Source organism: Periplaneta americana, chromosome 8, assembly GCF_040183065.1.
Source record: "Periplaneta americana isolate PAMFEO1 chromosome 8, P.americana_PAMFEO1_priV1, whole genome shotgun sequence".
NCBI classification, from domain to species: domain Eukaryota; kingdom Metazoa; phylum Arthropoda; class Insecta; order Blattodea; family Blattidae; genus Periplaneta; species Periplaneta americana.
The window spans coordinates 81086432-81104432 of record NC_091124.1 but is presented as its reverse complement, the minus strand read 5'-3'; the positions used below and the strand labels follow the sequence as shown (position 1 = coordinate 81104432).

Here is an 18001-nt window from a genome sequence, read left to right as displayed (position 1 = left end):
ATGTCCTCCAGTCCCAGAGAATGTTTAGCGTAAACGGAGTATTTATAGAGCACCCTAATCTTTTAATTAATGACACCTTCAATTGTCGACAAGGAAGCTTTGTCTCTCTGAGATTGATCTGTTGTGCACACAGTCTCTAATGGGAAAACTGACGATGGGATGCTTCTTGGTCGTGCAGACGCTCTGTGCAGATACTAACGCCTGATTTATAGGCAACGTCCGGGTGGGCAGAACATTAGCGTCATTTAAGCTACGGTGCTCGAGCGAGACTGAATATATTTATCTTGTGACACATCTTCCCCACCCAAGTACGACAATCCATTATGTTTCAGACACAACCAGATCGGCGTTCAAAATACACTACACTGTCATGTATGTATTCTTGCAATCTGTGTCGTTATGCAGTCATCAATTTACGATAATAATAATAATAATAATAATAATAATAATAATAATAATAATAATAATAATAATAATAGACCGGAAGTTTAGGCATTATGAATCACTAAAATAGGCAGGCAATAAAGCATCATAAATAGCTAAAATAGGCAGGCAAAAAGGCATTATAAATAGCTAAAATATGCAAATAAAAGGCAATTACAAGAACCTTGCACTAGACCCACATACCTTGCACTTTCCACAAAGGGATTTCGGCAGCAAGAAAAGTTTTACATAAGTCGAATGCAAATTGAGATTTTCGACTCGATGTTGCAATTACTGTTGGAAGCAAGGAAATCTTCTTCCCACTAGCCTTGGAAAGTGCATTTTTGTGTTTGGTTTTGGTTGTACTGATATGTTGCGATATGAAATATTTAGCTAGCTACAACAACGTCGCAATGAAAATTGAAAGAAAATGAACAGTTAAAAATAACGTTAGACCCGCACTCATCGTTGACTTGTCAAATAAACACAAGCGATAATTAAAACGCTGTTATACATTTTTGCACGGCAGCATTCATTGTTGCAAAGAGAATATGACCTGACTGAAAGACAATAATATACATTAGATGAAGTCACTTTCATTGTAGTGGTTATAGAAATAAATTAAAATATACCTGTAGGCAATTTTTAGTAATAAATTAATAAATAATAGATAAATAATAAAATAAAGGCAAAAAAAACATTTATTTCGTAAATTAGGCATTTATAAAAGGCAGAAAAGAACAACATAAAACTGTGAAGTTTCAATCACAAAGGTATAATTCGTACAGATTTACTTTCAAAATGAAGATGGATTTAACACATTTAAAAGTTACGGTCTCTGAATTAATAATAATAATAATAATAATAATAATAATAATAATAATAATAATAATAATACTTACTTACTGGCTTTTAAGGAACCCGGAGGTTCATTGCCGCCCTCACATAAGCCCGCCATTGGTCCCTATCGTGAGCAAGATTAATCCAGTCCTCCCTCAAATCCATTTTAATATTATATTCACATCTATGTCTCGGCCTCCCCAAAGGTCTTTTTCCCTCCAGCCTCCCAACTAACACACTATATGCATTTCTGGATTCGCCCATACGTGCTACATGCCCTGCCCATCTCAAACGTCTGGATTTAATGTTCCTAATTATGTCAGGTGAAGAATACAATGCGTGTAGTTCTGTGTTGTGTCACTTTCTCCATTCTCCTGTAACTTCATTTCTCTTAGCTCCAAATATTTTAGTAAGCACCTTATTCTCAAACACCCTTAACCTATGTTCCTCTCTCAGAGTGAGAGTACAAGGTTCACAACCAAAAAGAACAACCGGTAATATAACTGTTTTATAAATTCTAACTTTAAGATTTTTTGACAGCAGATTGGATGATAAAAGCCTCTCAACCGAATAATAACAGGCATTTCCCATATTTATTCTGTGTTTAATTTCCTCCCGAGTATCATTTATATTTGTTACTGTTGCTCCCAGGTATTTGAATTTTTCCACCTCTTCAAAAGATAAATTTCCAATTTTTATATTTACATATCGTACAATATTCACGTCACAAGACATAATCACATACTGTGTCTTTTCGGGATTTACTTTCAAACCCATCTCTTTACTTGCTTCAAGTAAAATTCTCGTGGTTTCCCTAATCGTTTGTGGATTGAATTAATTTTATGATGATGATGATAATAATAATAATAATAATAATAATAATAATAGTAGTAGTAGTAGTAGTAGTAGTAATAGTAGTGGTGGTGGTAGTGGTAATAATAATAATAATAATAATAATAATAATAATAATAATAAAAATAATGTGAAATACTGTTATTGTAACTTATCTAAGTTACCAATTAATCTGAATACATTAGAAATGTAAAGATAATTACTTAGGGTTACCATTTATGAAGTAAAAGTACAATTATTTAGATATTTAGATATAATCACTATTCAACAAATGAAGAGAAAATCAATTCATTAAACTAGTCTGTAAAAACTCAAATGATAAATTACGCCTTATGAGTATTACACTGAAGAGCGAATATAATCTGTTGAATTAGTAATTGTGCATCTTAATATTGAAAGACGATACCGTTTGATAGGTTCCAATATCTGCGTTAAGAAGATTCCAGATTCGAGAGGTGTAGATTGTGAATGATTGAGAATAACAGCATGTTCTGTGCTTAGGTATAAGAATAATAGTTTCTTGTTGAGACCGGGTGCCCAAAGCTATGAAGAGATGAGAGATTCTGAAACCGACATGACAGGTAAGATGGACAAAAGATGTGCATGATTTGACACAGCAGCGAGTGAATGTAGTTTTCTGCGTTTCTCAAGTCGGAGCCACGACAGCTGTTCGAAGTATGGCGAAATATGGTCATATTTCCGAATGTTGCATATAAATCTAATTCACATATTATGGACACGCTGTAGCTTAATGGCTAATTTTGAAGTTATGTCAGTTAATAGAACATCGCAGTAATCAAGGAGTCTAAATAAGGATTTTTTCCAGAGAAAATGGGATGAGATGTTTTATGTGGGTTAGGAAGTGGAGAACACTTTTTTTTTTTGTAATATTTGTAATCTGATTGTTCCAACTTAAGTTTTCGTCAAAATAGACACCTAAATTTTTAACAGTAGAGCTATAAGGTATAGAAATATTGTTGATGACAACTGATGGTGCATGTCGTACAGTGGACTCTCCTAAGTTCGACTGAACAGAATTGAAATTTCAGTTCAATAGGTTAGTGGATGTGGCAGGCGAAATGAATACAAATTCTTATTGGTACTCGCATTTCCTGCCCGCCCCGAGACTTGTGTATGCGCTTCTAGTACCACAGTGGGTTTCGACAGTCCCGTCTCACAAACGGCACAATTCTCAAATAGAAAAAGAAGAGTTCATTAATTTAAAACCAGTGATTAAATATGGATGTCCTAATCAAGAAAATATTCTGTTTTCCTTTAACAAAAGTATCACTAGAAAACACAGTACAAATTTCCATTCAATGGCAAACCCATTTCTTAGTGCTCGTATAGGGGCGTGTCTAATTCTCCTACGTACCGTAAGCAGTAGAACTATAGAATGTCGAACTTAAGAGCTTTCAATGTACTTCGAAAGAAGATAATAGTCTCTTGTGCCCTAGAATAATAGCCTGGGATTTCTCTGGGTTTAATGTGAGCCCATATTTCTGACGACAGTTGTATATTGAAGTTAGGTCCACATTAAACATTTTTAATGTATCAGTTATCATTTCCAGGCGGAAATGTATATGGAGGTCGTCAGCGTAAAGATGATATCATCATCACCACCACCAACATGGGTGAGACCATCACCCTCAAATTAAATGATAGTTTTTCTTACAGTTCATAATGCAGTCAGACGAACTTTTAGGTTCACAACTGCATCATGTATGGCAGTGATGTCAAAGCAAGCGCATTTTTCTGACCTTGACGTCGTGCGCGGGCAGCAAGCGCTAAGTATGGAAAGAAGAAGGGTTGTGTATATGAATAAGCAACCTGTTGGATTAAGAAAACAGTGGTGCACAAACTTCAAACGAAACGTGAAATTTCATGTCGTTATTTTTGTATGGCTTCTTTCTGTTTAATATTATCTATATTGTCTGTAAAACAAAAGTACTAACACAGATTTCTTTATATTGCACTTGTATTTAAATCTTAATAACATAATAGAGAGTTAAGAAGGAATATTCACTTAAATTTCATAGTAGTATAATATTATACTGTATTAAGTGGATGAAACACATCAATCATAAAGAAAGTGATATTCCGAAGAAAGAGATTGAATATGACATGATAAGTTGGAATTTATATTGATGGTATCTTTATCGTTACAAAAGTAATCAATAGGCTAATCAAAACAATATTTCAGTACAAAGCAAAGTTACCTAGGTACTGTATCTGTTTTAAGTGTGACTAATATTACATAATAAAACTCTTATCGCATTATGCTTTTAAGGTGATATTTGTGAGCAACTTCCTATCAGAATATTAAATTATTTCTCGAAATCTGCTGAAGCTATAGAGCTGACATTTTTACAACACATGGGCACGTATCTTTTGCTTATGATGTAACAGTAGTTGCTTTGTTAATTCATTTCCTTACAAACAATTTCCATGCGAATATTTTCAAACTTTTCAATACACTATCTTCAGTAATGCGTATATACGGTATATTAGATTTACGAAAACATTCTGTAAGGCTACTAAATAAATAGACCTATACCTGAAAATTTCACTTTTCCATACGAAAAGTTGAGAAAATATTTCTTTTGAATAAAAAAATCATACTTGTGAAAAATGAGCATTAAAATTAAAACTTACATTCTTATAATGCACTTATACTTCTCAGGCAAATCTAAAAATTAACATGGATATAGTTTTAATAAGTTCTCTTCCCTTTATCTACTGAATCAGTGCTGGCCAGCCCTGAATATAGTTCGACCAAGCGGTATATACCACCTCTTTCGTCTGTCTCTTTCCTTTCCGCTGTAAAGCGCTCAGGCTCTCCTGGGCTCTAAAGCGCGCGCTTGCTCCTGTGGGCATCAATTGACATGCCTGGTGTATAGGATGAACCGTAAGTAATATCAATAATTTAAGGAGGTTATTCATTGAGATATTTGAAACAAAAAAGTTTAATACAATTTTATTCTTATTTGCTTCCTTTGCGAAGTAAAAATCGTTTTATATTAAACATTTCATAGCGTATTCTGAGAAAGTCATTGATTTAATTTCGAATATGCTGAGTCAATTTAAAAGACCAGTGTTTTATGATAATATGCAGTAAAAGAAGAGCTTTTTATCTATGTAATTTATTTTATCCCATAATCAATACTTCACTCATTGTTACATAAATACTGCAAACATGCAAATGCAAAGAATTTTCATTCGCTCATCTTTAATATCTTTTCATGCTTAAACTACAAGAATTGTATCCAAGTATACTGATAATTAAATACATACTTAAGTAAACACGGTAATTTAAGTCTGTATTCAAATTTTAGCTAACTTATATAGTTTAAGAGTTTGGCTACAATATGTTAATAAAGCTTAGTTATACTGAAGAAGACTATTACGCTGTCCGCTGTGACGTCACCTACCTCTGAAGATGTGAAGCAAACATACAGAGTAGAAACGCATATGTAGGAAACGGAAGTGTACAGAAAACAATGATGCTCGAATATCCAATACTCATGTACCAAAACGTGCAGAACAATATCAAGACCAGAAGCGTGAATGTAGATTTCCTAATAGATCAGCAACCAAAATCACGGAAAACTAATGCTACATACGCGTATGCATAATCATAAATGTATACAGAATGGCGCAAAAGTCACTAGCCATTACTACTATATGGTTTTAATCTCCCCATGGACTTCAACTTACTCGCCTGTCAAGTTCATTTGACAATTAGTTACTAATTTTACCACTAGAGCATAATGTTACATGATCATTCTGCTGTCAGATGTTTATTACGAGGTTTGTGTTAATTACGTTCAGTGTTCATGGGTGTTATTGATTTATTGTCGAGAGAAGAAAGGGATTTTGCTGTTAAAACGTGGTACAAAGGTGGTTATCAATTAGTAATTCAAGAATAGAATGAACAATTCAACATTCTTCCACCAACACGGATGGTGGTCTTCAATTTACGGAAATATTTTTAAGAAAACGAATCAGTGATGGATCGCCTTAGATCAGGTCCTCATTAGTGAGGAGACAAAACTTCACGTGTTACAAGCTATTGTACAAAGTCATAAAAAGTCTACTAGCAGGCTTGTTCTTGAAAAGGGTGTTTCCAGAACGTGTGTCCAGAGAATTTTACAGATGATTGAATTTAGGCACTACATGTCACGTGTAATACACGGCCTACTAGAAGACGATCCTGATCGTAGGCTTCAATTCTGTGAGTCAATTCTAGATGAGCTTCAGCACGGTGACATTGATTTCTGTCGTAAAATCATTTGAAGTGATGAAGCGACATTAAAGTAATCTGGTCACGCCATCAGACACAATTGTACGTACTGCTATACCGACAATCATCACATTGTTCTTGAAAGGCAACTCAACCAACCTGGTGTCACTGTGTGTGGTGGTATCCTATGTCATGGAGTCCTAGGGCCGTGGTATTTTGATAGAACAGTAACAGCGGAAAAGTACCTACAAATGTTGACTACCTACATCTTTCCATGATTACAAATGAACTACGACATTTTCAACTCGCTTTATTTTCAGCATGATGTGCTCCACCACACTACGCTGTTGTGCGAAACTACGTTGCTGAGGTGTTTGGTGAAAGAATTCTTCAAAGAGAGGGACAATAGAAATGCTACCCACATCAGACTTCATTCCAATAGATTTTTCACTCTCCGGACTGGATGAAGATATGGTTTGCGCTTCAGAACCAACTACAACAGAGGACTTCACATCAGCCCTTGATACTGCTTTTCAAGACATTGATTCCGATCCACAATTGTGCGAAAAAAAGTATGCTTAAGTGTCCAAGATCGCTTCAGAGATGTGTCGACGCAGAGGGAAAAAAATTGAAAAAAAAAAATTCTATAAATAAATAATCAGGAATAAAGTAAATTCCAGGTGGAAAAGAGGGTTGTGACTTTTGGACCATTCTGTATATTATAGGCCTAGTGTAAGATTTAATAACATTCAAATGATACATAATAAATACATTAGCCACTTATAGTTATTGAACAGTAAGCTGGGAACCAAAGTTATCCTGCTTTTTTATTATTGTCTGCTCAAACGCCTTGTAAAATAACCGAAAGGATATTCTATATTACGATAATCTTCCTAATATTCTCTCAAGGATCGAAAAAAGAGACAGATTTATAGACGCAAAGTCACAGGAAGTATAGGGAATGCATTATGTTCAGACACTACAGAGCTGCGCTCGAGATCGGATGAGTCTACTTAAGAATTATAGGGGAATGGGTTTGTCTTTGCCTTGAAATCAGTAGACACACGCCCTACTTTCCCTTCTATTCCTACCCCTTCCACAGAAACGTTGTTCCCGTACTGCATATCGCAAGTGTCTTGACAAAATGCATGGGCTGTACTGTCAGTAAGATACTTTCGAAGGCAGAGAAACAATATTAGAAAAAACTGAAATACCGTAGTATAAGAACATAAATATTATGTAAATTTCGTACCTGATGGTTATATTAGAACCATCCATTTTACGAGAGAAGTTATGCATGGTAAATTTTTAAATTGTAATAACTTATACGTATTTTATTTCAATTTTTGAAAATTAAAAATGAAAACCTATTTATTTGCATGATGAGTAAATTGTATATTATTCGTACTTTTAAATTAAACTAAAATAAAATATAAGCAGGTATTTAAATATTTACAAGATAACCAACTGAATTCTTACAAAACTCGCAATATCTAGTTGGTGTTTTCATACTGACATTTATTTTTTTAAATGATATCACTGTTGTTAATAATAATTAGTCCCCTATACATACATAACATATCATATATCAGTTTTTTCTACTTGTGAATTGCACTGCAACAATTTCAAATTCGTTAGGAAATAAGTTCAATTAACTAACAGGAGAAGCTACCCAATTGAAATATATGCACAATAAAAACAAACATTAAATGAATATGGAAAACCGATATTCAATTTCAATTTTCAGGAGAAACAAACTAGTTTTGTGTTCAGGTGGATTGAAATGAATGGTGATTGGCATGCTAAATTAATTGTATTGGACATCGAATGTAATAACTATAGGCCTAGATGTTTTTGTAATTTTTGATGGCAAATATATTCCCAATTTTCGCCTACAAAATAAGAATCTATTAAATAGAGAAACCAGAAAATTATAATTAAATATATTAAAAGGAAATAACCAATTCATTATACCTGTATTGATTTGAGGAAAATTAAAGAAAAATGAATATTATGCTAAATAATTCGTAGGGATTATAAGTTTCAACATGGCTAAAATTAAGAAAGATCTACATTATTTGCAAATTAATGGGAACGTTACACTATGAAACTGAAATTGATTAACTTAAGTCTCAGTGAGCTGCAGTATAATATGTAATATTTTTTCTAAATATAAGTTGGCTAGCAATGCAGAGAATTTTGCGATTGACCATTTACTTCAATATTCTAAGAAACAGGCCTAATTGTCATCGTAATGGCAAAAGACGATTGTAAGCAATGTCGGTTTGTGGAAGTTAGGAGTTAAACAGTCAATGTAAAATTATTTATACAATACATGAGGTACTTACATGGTACGTAATTCTGTCATATCATTGAAAGCTCCTGGCTCGATGCATCTTAAGAACTTAACATTCATCAGAGTCCTGTAAAAGAAGAAAGACATACTTTTATTTCTTAAATGGTAAGTACGTTGATTATGTAGATTACTAGCTAATAGAAAACCATATGATTTCCAGTTTCCTAATGTCCCTTTTAAATAAATAGCGATCGAAGGAATCCGAATGTTTTTTATATTCAGACCCAATCTTGCACATATATGCAGTTTTATATTTCAATAATTTTATCCTTTAATACTAGGAGGCAATCCAAAAAGTAAAACAACAAGATTGTGGAAGGTCGGTGAACTTTTATTGAGTGACACAGATATATCACACTACGTTTTGACGTACAATAGTTACGTAATCTGTAAGCAAAGATCTGAATGTTGTACCAATTTTTAAATTCCCTGATGACAGAAATCCGCTCCTTGGTCAAAGAGTCATCGGAGAACCGCTGTTTGAACTTGTTCATCGTTGACAAATCTTGTTCCACCCACAAGTTCTTTCAGCTAGTCGAACACATGAAAATCGTATCGTACAAGATCCGGACTGTATGCCTGATATATCTACAGGGTGTTTCCGGGCTGGTGTTACAAACTTTCAGGGATGATGGCGAAGGGCATATGTATCAATTTGAGATAAGGAACCATGATCCGGAAATGACTGAGTAGAAAGTTATAAGCAAAAATAGTTGAGTGGAAATGGAATTCTAATTTGGCATCACGTGGCCTCCTTCCCTTAACCTTTGGAACAGTCGTGGAAAGATGGTATGGGCCGGATGTCTCCTACGTCGGTACTTGTACCGATATAATCTGTGAGCTTGTCTACTGTTCCCATTGGCTCATCCGTATTCGAAAATCAGGTCTGCATATTCCGCTCTAGTGTACTCCTCCATTTCACTAGGACTGATCGACTGGACACTGCAACTTATACACATACACTGCTGTCTACAGACGTGCATATCAGGACCGACCATGTCCGTTACACATTAAGCCATCTGCATTGCTTTAGTGTAGTTTCCTGTCCCCATCCCTCAGACAGCGCACTGAATGGAATACTGTAAGTAGACAACGTCAGATGAATACAGTATGTGTAAGTTGTACAGATAAATACACATAAATAAGGTGTAGGGAGGAATAAAATTATTTCATTTCCACACAACTCTTTTTGATTGTAACTTTCGACTCGGTCATTTCCGGACTAGGGTTCCTTATCTCAAATTGATGCATGTGCCCTTCGCCACCATTCCTGAAAGTTTCTAACACCACCTCGGAAACATCCTGTATATCTCCTATCGAAAACATTGAAGCAAAGCTTGTGTTATGCACGCCTTGTGTGGTATTGCATTGTCGTGAATGAGAACAAAGCCTTTGCTTAACTTTCCACGCCTCTTGTTCTTTACGGTGTTGCGCAACGATCTCAATGTAAGTAAGAATCGGCATTAATGGATGTTCATAAACTCTGTATAAACCAATTCTCCACAGACGAAGAAAAGTGATCATGATCTTCTCTGGTGATGACGCAACTTTGAATTTATTTCGCTCAAGCGAGGATGTGTCTCCATTCCACAGACGTCTTCTTTGTTTCAGTTGGGAACGTCTCATCGTCCGTAATGATGAGGCTTAGGAAATCATTGCTTTCTACAGAGTAACTCTGAAGGAAGTCCAGAAAACCCACAAACTTTGCTTCTGCGGTTAGCATGCCTGGCCGTGAAACGATCGGATCGAGTTCAAATCTTGGTTGGGACAAGTTACCTGGCTGAGGTTTTATCCCGGGTTTTCCCTCAACCCATTAAGAGCAAAAGCTGTGTAACTACTACTTTAAAATATTACCCCATTTTGGTGACGGATAATCCACAGAACGGTTAATCGAAGGATAGATAATCGAGGTTCTACTGTAGTTGAAATTGGCTGCCGAAGATAGGATGAGTTTCTAAATCTGATTAGGAAGCACTTGAGGCTCCGAGCCTTGCAGCTTGTCAGGTACTTCTATGAGGATGAGACATATCTCTGTCAACAACTAGACAGGATGGCCCACCTGTCAGCATCAGATTAACGAGACACCCTTTCCACCTATTTAAGTTTGACAATCATTACATATATAGGATGTACAATTGGCCAAATCTTGCCTAAGTACAGGGAACCATCCCGGGTCCGAACTTCGAAATGCCAAGGGATTGAACATTCAATGCACATCTGTGTATAAACAATCCTAAGCTGTGTCAGCTGTCGCTGAGCAAGAAGTTAATCTTACAAGAAAACATTCTGATGGGGGCAGATAAAAAAGTTAAATTTTTTTTTCTTCTACCGCATTAATTTTGGCCACTCGACAGCAAATACGAGGCCGTCCAGAAAGTGATTTTCCCTGGGGCTATTTACAGAAAAATAGCACAATTGCATGGAAATATTTATTGAAACAGATACAACATTGTTGCGCTATTTGCCAACATATTCCCCACTGGAATCGAGACATTCGTCATACCGTAGAATCAATTTTTGTATCCTTGTGTCGTAGAAGTCAGCCGCCCGGGATTGGTACCAGCGTTTAACAGCCGTCTGCACCTCCCTGTCGATCCCATGATGACAAATGAACCAATTCTGGTGGGAGGTATGTTGACAAATAGGGTAACAATGCTGTGTCTGTTTCAATAAATTTTTCCAATGAAATTGTGTTTTATTTCTGCTAACGGCCTCTGACGAACTTATTTTTTACTGCCCTCGTAATTGCGGTCGAATGGCCAAAATTTGTACAAGCACTTTTTTTACATTTTTAACATGGTAAAAGAATAAAAAGTAAGGTATTTATATGTTCCCATGGGAATGTTTACTTGTTAGCCATTTCATGAACTTTGATGGGATTACTATCACGGCCAAGAAGTCTGGTTCTATGGAACGCATAATCAGAAAAGCTACTGATATTACACTTTACAATATTGAACACGGTTAATGGTTTTGGAATAAATAAATCATGGAAACCATTATTACGCCATATCAAAGACAGGACATATATAGAAAATCATATTATTTCAATAATAATACTATTTCTGTACCCACAGTACACTATAAATTTGCTTAATTCTATCAAATTATTTTTCACTTATTTCTTCATTCTCATTCCAAATAACTTTTTGACCATTAACAACACATTCCACGTTAATTTATTTCCTTTTTGTTTCTTACTCACACAGTCCGAAATAAATTTGCAAATCTTCACAAGGAACGGCAATAATGTTTGTTGATTAATAAGTAGCAACTCTCCACGTTCCACAAGCTACAGTTTCTACTAAAAGTTTAAGGACACTCCTTCAAAAGTGAAGTTTCATTCCTGTCATACTTATGTGAAACACTGTGATGTTTTTACAGGAATCAAACGCCTATGAAAATCAAGTTTTTACTGCAAACCCAATCTATTTTTCTTCCAAACTGTGGATTATATAACAATTTTTCTGTTATGGAAACTTATTGATAATTTTCATTATTTCTGAAAATAAAATTAATTACTCTAGAATGGTTTTACTTGGATCAATGGATTTTGGGTTAGAGTTAGACATAACTGAAAGGTTCCTTGTGCAATTATTACTTTTTGTTTAAAAACTTTTTGACAGCGCGTTCACGCGTTATAATCCACATTTTTATCCTTTTTCCTTTAGGAAAAATTGTCATTTCCAAAATTCTCTTGAATTTCGCTACAAATTGATCCGGGACAACTGCTACTTATATCATAACATTGGGACTTGGTAACACTGATCAATCAGCTTACTCCCTCCATTTTTAGTAATCAGCTGTGGAGTTGGCTACAAGTGTGGGAAGGTTAGATTTCTTCTTTGAAAAACTGAAAATGGGTCGAAATTCATTGATAATATCTAACTCTATCCCAAGTTAACCCATTCTGGAGTAATTAATTTTTTCCTACAAAAAATGTTATTTTTCAATACGTTTTCGTAACAGAAAAATCGTTATATAATCCACAGTTCGAAAGCTACAGATGTTGGGTTTGCAGGAAAAAAAAAAACTTCATTTTTCACAGGCATTTGGTCCCTATATAATTATCAGTGTTTTTCACATAAGTGTGACAGGAGTAAAACATCTCTTTTAAAGGGATGTCCTTAAATTTTTGACAGAAGCTGTACATAAATTTGTAACCTTGAATATCAGTTTTCAAGATCAATTAGATACCGAAAAATTATTAGACACGAATTTTCTCACAGTAAAGGCTCATTCACAATGAAAATTAAACATAACGTTAGCGTTAACTTAACGTTACAGTAAAATCAAGAAGTCATACCATCATTCACGATGGGAACATAAACATAACAGCGAACATACTTGGTAACCATGGAAACATAACAACGACGCCATTTCCTCATATTCTGTCGTATACTTCAGCGCTCCACGATTGTGTTCTGTTTGCAAATCACGTAAGCATAAGCATGAAAGTTTGGAGTTCGCAAACTTTCATGTTAACGTCTTACGGTAATGTTTATGTCAATGCTTATGTGAATCATTGTGAATGATCCCATTTGGTAGCCTGGCCGCAAACTTCTGTGTTTATGTTACGGTTATGTTTGATTTTCATTGTGAATGGGCCTTAAGTCACAATGCTGCAGAGTATTCGGTGCTGAATAAAATTACGGACTGTTTCTCGAAATACAAATTAATAAATGGAAGATAAATTAAACTTAGGTTCGGGATTTGAAATACTGTCATACTTAAGTGAAAAAAGCCGAGGTGAAGTTAACCGGGTGTTTACGATCCCGGGGAGATATTTATGCAGGCAATGTCGCGTGAAATTACAAACGCTTCTGATGCAAAAACTTTAGGAAGCACGCAAGAAAAGTTATAGCGTGTGAATATACTCATAAATAGAAGATACAGAATGTTCTGGACAAGACGTTAACACAAAATTAAAGTACTTACAAAATGCGTTTACAATTAAAATGTTAAATACAGTAGTACCTCGCAAAATTATCTCTATTATTTTCATTTTTAAGAAATTTTATTTTACTATCATTATTGAACAAACAGTCATTAAATTTTAAAGGAAAAAATCACAAGCATTTAAACGTACTCATAATTGAATTTAATTTTTTAAAAAGAACTGAAGTCATATTTTTTTTACATTTTTATTTTAATAGTAGTTTCGAAAGTACATTAATAAGTCCACACCTGTGGAGTAACGGTCAGCGCGTCTGGCCGCGAAACCAGGTGGCCCGGGTTCGAATCCCGGTCGGGACAATTTACCTGGTTGAGGTTTTTTCCGGGGTTTTCCCTCAACCCAATACGAGCAAATGCTGGGTAACTTTCGGTGCTGGACCCCGGACTCATTTCACCGGCATTATCACCTTCATATCATTCAGACGCTAAATAACCGAAGATGTTGATACAGCGTCGTAAAATAACCCAAGAAAATAAAAATACATTAATAAACCCATTGTTTTTGTTTGATAGAACGTCAATTGGCTTGTTAGAGGCAAAGTAAAATCATGATTTGTTTTAAATGATTATGCGGCGTTTAAAAACTACTCAATTGGCAATGGTGGTTGAGTGGAAACAGCTGAACAGCTGAAAACAGAAGAAATATTACAAAAAGACTAAACAAAGAAATGAGAGAATCAATTTTGCAATCTGTAGCCTCACTTTGAGTATACACATGACAGAGTTGGATATATCTAAGTATTACTCGACCAAGGCTAGTGGAGTCCTGCAGCCCGGAGCCGTGGCGCTACTGCTCCTGCGTTCGTAATACCGCATCGCGATAGTTCACATTACGCCCGCGGCTCCACTCGCCTTGGTCGAGTAATACCCAGTAATATTAATGGGTTATTAAGCCACACATTCTTCGTGGCACTTCTGCGAGAATCTGTTCCTCCTTAACATGCCCAGTCTATCCAGCAGGAAAAGTGACAATAAAACAGAAAAGAATACAAGATTTGGAAAAAATGAAGCAGTATATCCCAAGTGAGCATATGCCATTTTATGAAGAACTTTTCTGCTGGCTTATAGACAGCAGTGCAACCAACGACGACTGAAAAACAGTACATACCTAGTGAAAAGACTGATTTATGTTTATCATTCATGATATGATTTCTCTTTATCATTCATATGTTTACCATTTATCATTATTATACATTTTGTTTGTTGATTATGTATGATTTTCAGGAAATTAACTCAAGAATATCACTGAAATATCTGTATCTTATTTGACTTTACTTCTTATAAAATTGTTTATTTTTAAGGGCGGCTTCTTTCATATTTTAAATCTCAACAAAACCTTAAGTATCCGCATAACGCATGTAATTACTTTAAAAAGTAACAAACGTAACATAACTCTCAGCCCACATGTTCCATTTTACACAGAATGAACCGTAAGTAATGTCATTAATTTCAGTATGTTGTTCTTTGAGATATTTCAAACCAGAAAGTTGTTTACAATTTTCCTCGTTTTTTCATCTTCTTCGAGATAAAAAGTGTTTCATATTAAACATTTCAAACAGTGTTTTGGGAAAGTCATTGATTTAATTCCCAATACTCTCAGCCAATTCAAAAGAGCAGTGTGTTATGATAATACATTATTATTATTATTATTATTATTATTATTATTATTATTATTATTATTATTATTATTATTATTATTATTAAAATAACTTTAGCTCTGTCATTTAAATGTGCAGAAAGGTGATATAAATAAATGTAACATTTAAAACTCCTTTTGAGGAGGAAAAGTTATATTTCTTCCGATCAAATTTCTGCACATTTAAAGGACAAAACTAAAATTCTCTCAATCATTTATTATGACTATCACACTTTTACTACGTCATACTACTTTTGACAAATAAAACGGTACGAAAAGACGTGTTTATCCTACAATTTATCACTTCCCTAGCATTTGTGTGTTTTTATCATTTCCCTAGCATTTGTTTCTGTATTTGCCAACATTTCAAACTGAAAATTCTTTCCGATACTATAAATCATGCTTTGTGATCATCATTTGTTTCCCGCATAGATCGTCAACTGAAAATGGCGGCTCCTTTCAAACGTTTTGGTGAAGGTAACATTATTGAAATTGAATTTTACTAAGTCAATGAATGTCTATTTTATTGTATTAGAGTACTTTAATTTCTTCTAATCTTTATATACATTCTTCTATTTTTATCACCTCCCTACCATTTGTTTCTCTGTTTGCTAACATCTGAATTGCAAATTCTTTATGGTAACTACAAAACATGCTTTGCGATCGCCATTTGTTTAGCGCATATAGATAGTCAACTGAAAATGATGGCTCCGTTCAAACGCTTTGGTGGAGCTAACATTAGTGAAATAGAATTTTAGTACTGGTAAGTGAATTAATATTTTATTGTATTAGAGTACTTTAATAGTCAATTAAATCCCACTTGAATTTTTATTTTCTCTAGATAAATCAATACCTCTTGTGAGATTATTGCTGATAATGCACTGCTCTGTTAAAGTAACTGAGCATATTGAGAATTAAATAAATGACTTACCCAAAACACGCCGTGAAATGTTTCACATAAAACAAGAAAAAGAAGCAAAACGAGCAAAATTTTATTAAACCTTTTCGTTTGAAATATCTCAGAGAATAACCTCCTGAAATTAAAAACATTACTTTCTGTTCATTCTGCATATTTCCAGATAGTTTTCCTCTATTTTTTTTTTTTTTTGCAATTTTCCACATATTCACTTTTTCTGATTTACGCCATTTTAAAAACAGTCCATTCAGTTATCGAATTGAATACTTATAGTTCACTCGGATTGTCGAACCTTCTACATTTTAAACGACAAATTAATATACTCTTTATGTCATAAACCGTTTAAATTTATTCATTTACAGTTCAATGTAAAATACAACTGCAATCTTTTCATGAAAGGTTACATGGTACTCTTACTGCGTATATTATAAAATTAGATAGTCTATAGTTGTGAAGTAATTAATGTAAACTAATACAAACGCTGTGCTATTAACTTAGATTCGTGGGGCGGTGCAACGTCACTTGCTAATTAGGTAACCAGGGCTGAGAGTTTTTCAAACAGTTTCACCTTTAATCTATGTTGATCTGTGATGTAGATAGTGTGGAGCACGTGATAGCTCCATGACCAGTTAATTACATTAGCATTGTAGATTACGGAAACCGCTTTATCGTCGACTCATAGAAACTTTCCTGTTGCATAAAATGTCAGTAAAGTTCCTGTGTGTTTACTCTGGTATAGAAATACGTGATGTACAGACCTCGCTCGTGGTAGCTGTGTCTACCCATTTTCCAATTATGAAGATAAATTGACCGTTAAGCACAACATACTGGAAAGGTACTGTATGTCTGAAGTTCAGGACAGATTGTGCTCAGATCCATGTAACACAATACAGACGGTTTACTAAAAAAATAGCAAACAGTATTCAGTGACAATTAAGAAGAAAAATTCATAGGCAATTCATAGCCTCCCTATAACTACATGAAACATTTATGCTCTCTGTTGGTGTTATTTTGAAACTTGCACATTTAAAGAATTTCATTCATTCTTATTGTAAAGACTATGAATGTCACTGACAGCAAAATAAATGTAATACAATTTATGTGTTATACTACGAATGATTATTTTTCCTTTATTGAATATACAGGGGGAAGGGGACCTATTTCATTAATTGACGTGGCAATAGATTAAGTCAATACGGACAAGTTTTGTCAAAATGTTCTGATACGTCCAATAGTTTTGAGAATACGAAATGTACGTGTTGTAACGCTGCAACGCTCCTTGAGGTCAATGCTCCGCAGTGGGGGTAAGATGCAACCATTCACTCCGCAAGACTTGTTAGAGGAGAATGTAAACAAGAACGTCTGATCAGATACGTTTCGATCGAATTACAGTAGATGAAAAAATAAGGTATTGAATCAATTAATTACGCAAATTGTTTGGTTATTAACATTCTTTATTACCCTACAACCACTTTAACTCTAAATTTGTTACTATGAAATTTATTTAACAATCATAGTATCTGTTGATTTCTTTGCTTATACGAAATTACAGATTAGTAAAGAATGTACATTCTTATAAGACAAAACTATTTACATTTGATATAAACTCAAAATAACGTTATTATGAATACACATTCTGTTACTCAATTAAAAATTAATTAATTTAAAAAATAAATTAAGTTTACAGTAATTTTACATATTGTGTTAAGTTTTATTATGTACAGTAATTTGATAGAAAGATATCTGATGAGACGTTTTTATTTACATTCTCCCATCGCA

The 18001-nt window shown here is 34.3% G+C and overlaps 1 protein-coding gene across 1 annotated transcript in view; it reads right to left on the bottom strand.

Annotated features, from left to right (window-relative positions):
• LOC138704227 (follicle-stimulating hormone receptor-like) overlaps positions 1 to 18001 on the bottom strand; it is a 1032731-nt gene that overhangs the window by 266217 nt on the left and 748513 nt on the right. The window contains exon 5 of the mRNA XM_069832108.1: positions 8707 to 8781. Within this exon, the coding sequence (XP_069688209.1) occupies positions 8707 to 8781 (75 nt within the window). The remainder of the gene's footprint in view (positions 1 to 8706; positions 8782 to 18001) is intronic.